The following is an 11,930-nucleotide window of genomic DNA, read 5'->3' as shown; positions in this document are numbered from 1 at the left end:
GCGGGAGGCAAGGGAGGGAGGAAGGAAGGAAGGAAGGAAGGGGAAGGGGGCAGCCTGGCACTCGGGCTTGGAGGCGGCCGCCGGGCACCGGCACGGAGCGAGCCCGGGCGGAGCGCGGCACCCAGCGGCCGCTGAGGCCGGGCCGGCAGCGGTAGCCGCGGCGGTGCCGGAGGGAGCCTCTCGGTGCTCGGCTCCGCGGTGCCGGTGACCTTCCCGGGGCTGCTCACCGCCCGCCAGGCCGGGGCAGGGCCTCCTCTCCCCGCGGAGAGCGCGTACCAGGCCCCGGGGAGAGGACGGGAGGCCGGGCCGGAATCCCCCGTCGCCGCCGGGTCCTTCTGGCCGCCGGCGGGGCCTGTGCGCCGGGCGGCTCGCCGCCGGGGAGAGGGGCGGGGGAAGGCGAGCGGGACGGACGGACGGACGGCGCTGGGCTGCACCTCGGGACAGCGCGAAGCAGGGAGCGGGCAGGCCCTGGAGACAGAGCTGGGCGGAGGAGGAGGCGGCAGCCACCCTCGGCGGCGCATCCCGGGAAGAGCGGGGACCTCCCCGCCGCCCTCCTCCTCCTCCTCCTCCCACCGGCAGCAGCTCCTCGTCCCGCGGAGCCGCCAGTGCCGCCCCGGCTGGGACCCGCCGGCTGACACCTCCGGAGCGCCGGGCTGCGGGGACGGAGCCGGAGCTGCCCGCCTGGGGCGAAGGAGGGGGAAGAGCCGCTTGCCTGCGCGGGGAGGCGGGCGCCGAGCGCCCGTCCCGGGGAAGGTGAGTGCCTCGCCGGGTCGCTGCCGCTTTTGGAGGCGAGGGGCCGGGGAGGGCGAGGAGCAGCCGGTGTCTCCCCTCCGGGGGACGGGGCACCCGAGTCCGGTGGGGCTGGGGCAGCGGTGGGTTCGAGCTCCTGGACCGCGATCCCCCTCGGGTCTGGGGCTGGAGAGGCGCTCGGGCGGAGGCGCGCTTGTCACAGAGGGGCACGTCCCCCCGGCCCGGGGAGGGCACCCCCCCTGGCTCTCGCTCCGTTCCCCGCGTGGGTCCGCCCGGGCGCTCCCCGCCCCGCTTCCCTCCGGCCGGGAGGAGTTCCCGCTCCGCGGGGGGGGTCCAGCCCTGGGGCGGGAGCGGGGACGGGGCCGCCGTCGCGCCGAGCGGAGGGCTCCGGGAGCGGCGGGGGGACGGGTGCCGCGGCGTGGGGCGTGAGCGCCGTCGGCTCCGGGAGGCGGCCTGCCCGAGCGGGACCCCGAGCGGGACCTGCCCGCCGGCTCCGGGCGGAGCTGGAGTTGTCGCTGGGACGCGCAGGGTGGTTTCCCCGTCCCCCTGCAGCCTCCCCGGCGAGGCTTCGGCGCGGGAAGCTCTCCCTCGGGCGGGTTTCTGCTGTCGCCTCCTGGCCCAGAATGGTGCCGTTTAGGTCATTAATCCCCGCTCACCATGGGGGGAGAAGATAGCAACTTGCGGCCTCTGTGGGGGCGAGATGAAGTTTGGCAATGCCTTACGTAACGCTTTCGGGAGAGGTTCCTGGCTCTGCTTGCTGCGCCCGGTTTTGTTTTTAGGGAGCGAGTGATTCTTCGTCTTTGTAGAGCATCAGACAAGCGAGCTTTAGTTGTGCTTCCACCTGGGTGCGACGTCTTCTGCTGTGTTCAACTCGGAGCAGGGGTACCGCTAGGCACCACATAGCGCCTGCTTTTTTTCCAACGTGCGTTTGCTTTAACTGAAAATTAGCCTGAGGAGGCGTCCGAACAGTTGTTATGAGGTCTGATCTTTCTGTGTATCTTGCACTTGGTTTCTATAGCACTCTCAACATTACTACGGGAAACATTTTTGCAGCACTGATTGTCATTTATGTGTTCTGGAAGGTAGGGATGCCAGGATGGAAATGGCAATGAATCAAATGTCTTTTAAACATTGTTAGTTTTTTTATACAGTTTCAGTGCTAGAAGGAGGAGGAAGCACCAGGCTAAACAAAGTGCTGTATGTTAAAAGCAGACCTGGCAATTGCCAACAGGTCAGCACATTTTATTTAATGAGATCTTCTGGATGCCGATTATTTTTCTCTGTACAACATTTATTGTTTTACTTGCTCAGAAATGGGAACAGCAGGAAATTAGATAAATGGATCGAAAGGTTGCCTAGTTTTCCTGCAGTGACTATGTCTCCTACTAAAAATAAAATAGAAAAAGCTAATTTCACACAAAAAGACAGAGTAATGATTTGCCACATACTCTTTAGACTCCTACTGCAAAGGTACACTAGGGGGACTAGTTTGGGTTGTTTTTTTCCCCCATTCAGTGGTGAAAATGCACAGAGTATTCTAATAAGACTTATGAAATGAAGGCTGTTTTCCTCCCTGTCTAGAGATCAGTTGTTATACTGTAAGTTTAGAGGAAAAATCACATGTATAAACTCAGGCGATGAGTTCAGGGCAGGGGGAGTCTTCTGTACAGAGTCATTCTGCTCCCAGTGGAGATACGTTGTCAAAGATTAGTTTACTTGTAAGAGCAGAACAAGTTAGCAAAAAACTCAAGCCTGAATGTCCTCACTGTGTTGCGTATTTTTAAAATGGAGAAATGACCAAGGTGAAACAGGTTTCCCTAGGCTTCTTGAAAAGTGCAAATTGCTGATGAGTGTTACAAGTTTGAAACATGAAATTCTTATTGCTTAGGTGTCCTGTGACGGCCCTTGATCGGCAAGGCTGCAAGTCATGTAGAAGCCGCAGTAACTGCAGAGTCTCTGATGGATAATTGGATTGGTAGGTTGTTTTTCATTTTTTAATTTTTTGTCTTTTAATTGCCCGCTGTGGTAGCGGATTCCTTTTCTCCATCCTGTTGAGGTCTAATTCTCACAATTTTTGATTTATTTTGTGTGTTCCATCTCTCCTATTCAAAGTACATACACCTTTCTCAATTGCTTGTAAGGAAAGCACAGCTTGGAGGTATTTGGATGGCACTATGTGCCAAGATTATTATTTTTGTTTTTAATATCTGAAATATGCATGGCAACTTTTTTCTTCTCTGTTCGGATGACATAAAAAGATTAGAAGTTTTCTCAGGTCTGGGGAAATGTGCACTGGTTTCCTTTGAAGGAGCACTGAAAATAGTATTACTAATATGTTGAGTTCCCTGTGCCAGCTACTCAGTCTACAGGAATTCCAAAGCACAGTCCTCAGAAAGCCAAAGTGCAGAGCAGTGGTGAATGACTGCCTGTCTTTTGGCAATATTAAGATCTGTTAAAAGCCTGATCTGTGGAAATTTCAGTGTGTAGGACTCAATATTAGCAAAAATAGTCTTGTATGTGAATAAATTATTTTAGAAAATTGATAAAACTAGGCATGTCCCACGTGCACTTAAATCGCTGAACTGATTTGTTCTTAAATATAATGATTTTGAAGGAACAATCGTCCAAACTATTACTTGTGTGACTATTTCTTGCTCAAATGTGTATTTTTTTTTTTTTTACCTGAAATAAATGATCAGTTGTCAATAGACACTTACTGGAATACTCTCCTCTCTTATCCTCTGATTTCTTTTTTCTGTGTGTGCCTCTATAAGAGCAATCTTAAAAAAACAAACACACGCACAAAACCAACATAACCCAAACCACTTTGCCTGATGTTTATAAACTGAAGGCTAAAAATGGGTAAATTTCATAACCTTGCTACAGAGTCTTTGCACTATATGCTAAACTTGATCTACGTGCAAACTCCTATTGATGTTGATGGGAGTGCTTGTCTAGATCCAGAACAGCGTTCTTTTTTTGGCATGTATGAAAGCCTATGTTAATGAGCTCTTGCCAGCTTCGCTTGAAGACTTTCATCATCTGCATTAGAATAAATTAAAAAAATATCCATTTTAAGGACGTGAGATTTCTGGTGTGTCTGTTTTTCCTATAACCTCTGTGTGCTGATAACATTAAGAAAAAGACTTGCGTGAGAAGAGGGTATAATGTCTAATGCAAGTTTACATTCTTCATGAGTTTGTCTCCACTCCCTCCAGGGTCAGTTATATTGGTTATTTGCCTAATTCTGTGGCTAAAGAACTTTCTGAAAAGTAGTTTTGTGTAAGCAAACATACACACATGAGCACATGCACTATTTTTGCTCTGTTAGTTGTCTGGGTTTGGCTCATCTTCCTTTTTGTAGTGAATGCTAGCTTTAAAAAACAAACATTGTTCATTATCCCACACTTGGCATAATTTAAGAGCTAGAGAGTCAGAACTCCGATCAAATAAGGTAACTTTACTTTTCCTTCTTTTTTTTTTGTGTTTAGATTGGATCACTAATTTTGTCTTCCTTGTTGTACATCACCTCAAGATAAGGGTTAAGAAATGAGCTTTGTACCTTGTAGGGATTCATGACTCTCTTCGGTGTCACTTGGCTTGGTATTTGAAGGTCTATCCGTGTCTTGTCAAAGCTTGTTCAATGCATGGCTGTAGAAGTAGAGTAGTAGATAACAAATTCTATTTTGTATGGAACTTAGTGGCTCAAAAATCAAGGAGCAGATTGCTAGAAAGGATTATCTTGGCCTTCACACTGGCTTTGAAGTAAAACTGCCGGGGCTGGAATCCTTGTTTAAGTGCCCTCTGTGTCAGAATTAGAAGCAAACTGGGTAAAATAGGTCCATTACCTGTGTAAACGGACAGATCAGACCAGGTCTGATCTAACAATGCTTACAGGAGTATCTACATCACTGTTCTTTCTGGGGTATAGTTACTGTTTCCACAACAGTGAAGTTAACTGGGTAGAAGCTACACTTAAAATTGGCAAGAAGAACCGCGGCAATGTCTATCCAATGTTATAGCAAAAAGCCAGATCTAATCACATAAGCTTGATGATGGAGGAAGCTGGAAATCTCAGATGGTGCAAGCAGAATGCAGCCTTCCTCACTAACCTCCGCATGAGACAGATACGCATGAAAATAACAGAAAGAAATAAATAGATGACTCTTTAATGAAAGAGTTCCCTGTCCTTACGCCTCAGATCTCTTGACCGATGTTATGAGGAGGTGGAGTGGTGGTGGCATCTTCTCCCATGCATTTTTGAGTATTGATGAGTCATTTCTATTACTCCATGTCTATACCAGTTTTCTATCCTCAGGGAATAGTTGCACATACTCACCCAGACCCTGTGCATGCTGCCTGAGGCGCAGCTAGTCAAGGGTTGCATCGGTTAACATTGGCCAGCTTTACTGTTTTCCCAGGTATCTGTGAAAATGATAGAAACTGTAGCAGTTTTTGATCTGCTGTTGTTTGGCAAAACCGCATGTAGCAGTGCTAACACCAGGACTTTCTTAAATCAGAAGGACAACAGCCATATCAGTTTAAACCTGCTTTCGCGTTCTGGCGCTGGTACACTTTTACAAGAAAGCTTATGTTCAGTGAAGAAAAAAAATCTTTTTAAGCATATACCCGCTTCCTTCACCATAAATTTTCTTCTATTTAAAACTTTCAGGGAAGTTGAGTTATTGGTTTCAGTTGCATCTTTCAATAGTTCCTCAGAAGTTTATCCCAGAGTGATATTTACATGCAAAATGCCTTCATTTCAGTTGTATCATCAGCTTTTGGATTTTATCTCCTGGTAGGCATTTGACAGCTAAGATTTAGGACTAGCAGAAAACTGTGTTACTGAGCAATCTTCATTTAAATACGGAGAAGAAGAATGAAGGATTTGGTTTTGGGGGGGAGGAAGAGGAGACGAAGGGCAGAGAAGTGAAGGAAAGGAATTGTGGAATTTGATTTTTTTTGTTTTGTTTTGTTTTGTTTTTTGTTTTTTTGTTCTTTAATACAAAACTCTTTGTTTTCTTATAATTTCCAGATGGACTTTTGTACCTGTTTAGGGACTTGGGAATGAATTTGTCTGTTTGGAGAAAAGAATGCTTCTCATCCTAGAATAAAAATTGTTATTGAATGGTGAAATAGGGGGAGCAAGAAGAACTGGGAACTGTTCAGATGAGATGAAGTTTCCAGCTGGTACTGAGGCTTCTCAACCCAGCCTCCTCCTGGCTAGGTTTCACTTTCCTCCTCTCTCTGACTCCCCTGCTGTGCCCCTGAACCTCAGTTGCCTCAGTACTAAATTCCCTTGGTGATTGTTTTCCGTTCTGTCTTCAGTTAATGCTGCTGCTGATCAATACTGCAAATGGAATTTTATGTTCTGAAATTACTGGACTTCAATGTGTCAGTCTGCTTAATTCAGTATTTTTCAGGCCAAAGGTACTAGAAAGGTGTGTACCAGTGGATAGAAATAAGAAATAAAAATTAATCATTCTAGCATTATTAAATCCCAAAATATATGTGCTTTAGATCATGTTGTTCTCAAGGTTATTAGCTTTCATTTGTTTTCTAACAGAAGGGAGTCCTAGGCTTCCCATTTTTTATAGGAAATGAACTGACATGAACTCAGAGGCTCTGCAATCAGCAGTTAATTTCTGTATTTCTGTAGTCTCATCTTTTTTAAATCCTAAGACTGGTTCTAGAGTGTGACTCGGATATAAACACAAGGAGGTTATCATTCATGTCAGAGAAGTCTTCTAAGATAAAATATTGGCTGCTGTGCTTGAGAATTCTAAAACAAGATAAAGATAGTTTCTACTGCTTTAAAAGGGTACAATTGTCCATATTTTTTTATTCTGGAATGTTGAGTGTACCATACAACTAGATGCTGTTTTATCAAAGTAGAGAAATGGAGCATTGAAGAATGAGGTCCATCTAAAGGTGGACAGTTTCTGTTGTTGTTATTGGAATGATTTATAACTTTATGTCCTTGATATTGGTCTTCCTGAGCTCTTTAGTGTCCACTACATTTATGAGAAATCTGTTCCTCTTCGGTGACTCTTCCAAGGAGTTGAAATCGGTAGGTGATGATGTCATAAACAATTTTTAGTACTAGGAAAGTTGCATGTTGACAGTAACTCGCACAAAGCAAAAAATGATCAGTTTAAAGAAGTGGTAGAAGCTTTTAGTTTGGGATGTCTTCCTTCACTGAGATTTATGTTCACAAAATCCAGGATGCTACAAATGAAGAAAGAGGGGGAAAAAAAAACGGTACTGATATTGACTCTACTGGAAAATAGGACCTGCTAGTGGCTAAAACAAACCATTTGGTGATGGGTAAGACAGGCAAGGTTTTGTACTTGATGCTGGTGATACAAGTTTTTCAGACTACTGTCCAGAAAGCAACCAAACCAATGATTTGGTTTGTACTACTACCTCAGAGAGTAAGAATAAAGTGTACAAGCTGAGAACATTTCAGATGCAGCTGTCTTAAACTCACTGTCTAGCAGTCATCTTGCAGTTTAGATGACTTTAATGAAGAAGGGATGTGTATGAGAATAAATTCGCATCCTTCAATAGTTACTACCAGACCTCAGGTGTGAAGAGGACAGTATTCTAACAGTGGCTGAAGTTACTACATTTCCTTCCAAACATTGCGGTCTGCCTCCTTTTTTTCTTGTTCCCACTATAATGCTAGTGCAGCTTAAAGGCTGCTAGATTGAAGTGATGGCTTCTACAAAACTTCTGAGGTCATTCAGACTCACATTGTATAGGTTAGTGGTACAGGTCCTTCATCAGTGGAACACCTCCTTCCTACATAACAGCATTCCTTTGGGAATGATTCCTGTGTGGCCAAAATCAGATCATTTTCCAGTGGGTTTGGACAGTGGAGAACCGTGCACAGTACTGCCTTACAAAGTGGTTATTAAATTTCGAATTTACATCTCTACTGCTGGTGCCCAGAGCCTTGCCCTTTGCTTTGGCGTGCCCCGCTGGGGCAGCTGAATGTAAAATCTCTACTGCTTCATACTGCCAGTGTCCACTGCTCTCACACCAGTCCTCGTACCTGGCACCTGGGGTATATCAAGCTGTATCATGTATTGGAAGCATCTGAAATTGAGGTTCAGTAAGCTTAGATCTTGATTTATGTTATAATGTGAATAACTGTGCACAGTTGGTGAATGGGCTGAGAAGAAAGATGTTCTTAACATTTTTTTCTTCATCCGGATGAGCAAAAATAGTAATATTGTGCCACTAGTATGTAAGGAACTGAAATTGATGACAGTTATTTTTCATATGCAGAATAACTTTGCCAATTCTGTAGTCTTAGGCATGTTGTGGAAATAAATCCGTAGGTTCTTGAATGCTTTGCAGAGCATGGTTAGAGTGAGGAAAACAGCAGTGTAGAAAGATAAGCTGATGCGCTGCAGGTGAAGTGATTTAAGTTGCCCAAGTAGTTAGTCAAAAAGCAAAGAGCAGAAGCCTGAGTTGCTGAAAGAGTGGCTGTCCTACGCTTTAAACAGGCGAAACTGTCTTTAGCAAGAACTCTTGCTTAATATAGTTGTGCCTTAGATGACTAAGTCCCTGATGACACTCAGCATATAACAGTCATTTTAATGTAAATGTACAGAATATATGTGCATCTTAAAAAAAAAAAAGTTCAGTGACAACTGAATAGATGACAAAGTAAGCTCATCATAGTAGAATTTACAGATACTCTTTGTTGATTTAGAGGCAGTGCTGTGACCAAAAGAAGACTGGAGTGTGTTTTACTTCTCAAAAATAGAAAATAAAAGAACATTTAAAGGAGAAGGAAATAGGAGAATGCCTAAAGGAGTAAGCAAATATATCTTGATCTTTAAAGGCTGTAGGTTAATGTTGTTTAAATATGTGGAGTTTCATCTATGGCCAGGTGGTGCTAGAACCTGGAGAAACTGGCAAGGCCGCTGCCATTTAGCAAAGTCACCAGAAATTAATATTAAGGAGACCAGAGTCTTCAGAGAAGTATTGATATGTCCTATCTGGTTAAAAATGTTGCACTTTCATTGATGATATCATTTTATATCAGTTTTGACCAGCAATAAGCAGGGGCAGGCGCACGACCTGTCTGAATAGGAGGCTACTGCCATGTTTATATGGCATGTATCCCACTGTGCTGCTGGGGAAACTTGTTAAGGGTGAAGGGGTTGGGGAGAGACGGAGAAGAGAAACAGCACTGAGGTAAATCCTTATTCAGTTGATGTCTGAAGATGGTGTAATGTGATACAGAACAAAACTTTCAGATGTCCTTTTTTGCCCCTAAACTCTTCAGTTTTTAATAGGTGATGTTCTTCCCTTTCTGCTCTCAGACTAGAAAATATCTTATTCTACATCAGTAATAAAGATTTCTGGACCTGTTGTTAGTATCAAGAATTCTCTGAAATAAAGAATTTTGCAGCATATTTTATTTTCTCTGTTTGGGTTTTGTTCCTCAGTTTTGTTTGTACTGCATTGGACATTGGTACGTTGAGAAAGGCCCGAGTTTCATTAAGACTGTTTTTTTCTTCTTTTTTTTTTCCTTTTCTCCTAGACTTTCATATTTTAAATTGGTATGTATGAAGGTAATATGATTAGGGAAAACATCTTGACTTTTCTGGTTGAAATAGTAGAATTGGGAATGTAGTATAGAAAGCAGTTATTTATTCATGTTATTAAAATGCCTAGAGGCCTTGGTTGAGAGAGGGTTCCCTTCATGCTGGGTGAAGCACAAATACACAGACTCTGCATACCTTAAGGGTACGTTATGGAATAGGAAGGCTGGTATAAAACAGCAGTATTGACACTGGTGCGTGGCTGGAACTTTTCTGACACAGAAGGGCTTTTGGAGAATCACAGAATGGTTGAGGTTGTAAGGGAGCTCTGGAGGTCATCTGGTTCACCCCCCTTGCTCAGGCAGGGCCACCTAGAGCAGGTTACTCAGGCCTATGTCCAAATGGCTTTTGAATATCTCCAAAGAGGGAGACTCCACAACCTCTCTGGATAACCTGTGCCATTGCTCAGTCACTGCCACAGTAAAAAAAAAAAAAAAAAAAAAAAGTTTTCTGATGTTCAGAGGGAACCTCCTGTGTTTCATTGCCTCTTTGTCCTGTCACTGAACATCACTGAGACGGATCTGGCTCTGTCGTCTGTACATCCTCCCTTCAGATACTTACCGTTTTACATCCCTCCCCAATTTTAGCTGCAGGTGGGCTCTGGCTTTCCTGATTGCATCTCTGCATGCTCAGGCAGTGTCTCCATATTTCTCCCAGGTTACCTGTCCCTGTTTCAACCTTTTATATACTTTTTTTTTGTGTTTGAGTTTTGCAGGATCTCCTTGTTCATCCATGTAGGCCTCCTGGCAGTTTTGCCTGACTTCCTGCTCATTGGGATGAACTGTTCTTGGGCTTAGAACATCAAGATACCTTGAGTATCAACCAACTTTCTTGGACCCCATTTCCACCTAGGGCCCCATCGCATGGGACTCTTGAAAGCAGATCCCTGAAGAGACCAAAGTCTGCTCTCCTGAAGTCCAAGACTCTGATCTTGCTTTTTGCCCTGCTGCCTTCTCTCAGGATTCTGAATGCCGCCATGGTCACTGCAGCTCAAGGCTGCATTCGACCTTCACATCCCCTGGATTCTAAGTGTAAGGTCCAGAAGAGCACCTCTCATTGTTGGCTTCTTTGTCTCTTGGATCAGGAATTTGTCATCAGTGCTCTCCAGGAACCTTCTGGATTGCTTATGCTCTACTGTGTTGTCCCTGCTGCAGATATTAGGGTGGTTTAAGTCCCCCATGAGGACCAGGGCCTGTGAATGTGAGATTGCTCCTACCTGTCTATAGGGGGCCTCATCCACTGTTTTTTCCTGGTCCGGTGGCCTACAGCAGTTGCCAACTACAATGTCACCCGTACCGGTCTGCTTTTTAATCCTTACCCGTAAGCTCTCAGCACATCATCCACGCTCAGGCAAAGCTCCATGTGTTCCAGCTGCTCTTTCCCATGAATGGTGACTCTACCTCCTTGTCCTTCCAACATGTCCTTCCCAAAGAGTCCGTATCCCACCGTTGCAGCACTCTGGTCCTGCAAGCCATCCCACCATGTCTCCGTCAACAAGATCAGAGCTGTGCAACTGTACAGGGATCTGTAATTCCTTGTGTTTATTCTCCTTGTGTTGATTCATACAAAAACAATTTCTACAAATGATGGAAGCAATTCAGATAAAAGCACTGTTTTTGCCAATGTAACTGTGACTACTGTGGCAGCTTCTGCTAGCCAAGTTATGTCAATCAGCAGTCACTGTTCACACCATCAGCCAGTGTAGATGGGGTGTCAGAAATTCCCGAAGCGAGAAACTATTCCTGCCCAAAAGAGCTTACAAAATACAGAACTAAGAGTGTGCTGAAGTGTTTGAAAACTGATAGTTTGTACTTTCCTTTTTTAAAAGTTTTTTTTTTTTTAGATTGTACTTTTAATCTCAGTAATTTGTCATTTGAATAATACTGGCTTATTTATTAATAGTTTTGTTTGTTAAATGTCTTTGGAAAAATTAAAAGCCGTAGTCTTGTGTTGTGATCCACTGGAAGCAGCAATGTGGGACAGTTCTGAAAAAATTCACTGTAGTTCTAGGACATAACTGTTTTTCTCTGTCGGGTTACCTTGTTTTTTAATTGATGTGGTATTTTAAGTACATTTTTATATTTGTCTTGAAAGCGCTAAAATAAAACCTTAGTGTGTAACGCTAATTTTTTGGACTAACCAAACAGAAACCTTTAGCAGCATGGAGACAGATCCCACTGCACCTGCCATATGAAGGTATTTATGAAGGTGAAATGTATCTAACATGGCAGGAACTGACTCATTCATCACAGATAGCAAGATATCCACGTTCCCTTGAGTTTTTATGTCTTTTTCTTTGCCTGTATTCACTATGCATATCTGAGTTTATGATACAACTTTTTTTGATCATCAAGAACTTGTTCTATTTTGTCTGTCTTGATTCAGGTACAGCTATCAGTCTTAGGACTTAGTGCCTGAGATAAATTGGAGCAAAATGGAATTTCTGGTGAAGTTTTAGTGACTTGAGCACGAGTATTCTAGCAGGCCAGAGACAGCATTATTAAGAGTGAGAAGTGTTTTCAGGAGCTGTTTGTAATTCTGACTTCAATCTTTGAGGTA

The 11,930-nt window shown here is 44.3% G+C and overlaps 1 protein-coding gene across 8 annotated transcripts in view; it reads left to right on the top strand.

The window, feature by feature from the left end:
- Positions 1 to 57: 57 nt before the first annotated feature.
- LARGE1 (LARGE xylosyl- and glucuronyltransferase 1) overlaps positions 58 to 11,930 on the top strand; it is a 290,868-nt gene continuing 278,995 nt past the window's right edge. For 3 of the 8 annotated variants that reach the window (XM_075429423.1, XM_075429425.1, XM_075429421.1), the window contains exon 1: positions 2,643 to 2,725. Coding sequence is in view for 1 of the 8 variants with exons in the window: in XM_075429418.1 (XP_075285533.1) it covers positions 2,710 to 2,725 (16 nt within the window). In the remaining 7 variants the exon portion in view is untranslated. Of the gene's footprint in view, positions 754 to 2,638; positions 2,726 to 11,756; positions 11,928 to 11,930 lie in introns of those variants that run through there. The other 5 variants (XM_075429420.1, XM_075429419.1, XM_075429418.1 and 2 more) reach the window with 4 other exon arrangements.

This window comes from Opisthocomus hoazin, chromosome 8 (assembly GCF_030867145.1).
Source record: "Opisthocomus hoazin isolate bOpiHoa1 chromosome 8, bOpiHoa1.hap1, whole genome shotgun sequence".
NCBI classification, from domain to species: domain Eukaryota; kingdom Metazoa; phylum Chordata; class Aves; order Opisthocomiformes; family Opisthocomidae; genus Opisthocomus; species Opisthocomus hoazin.
The sequence above is the reverse complement of the archived record's forward strand: the minus strand, read 5'-3'. Positions and strand labels throughout refer to the sequence as shown.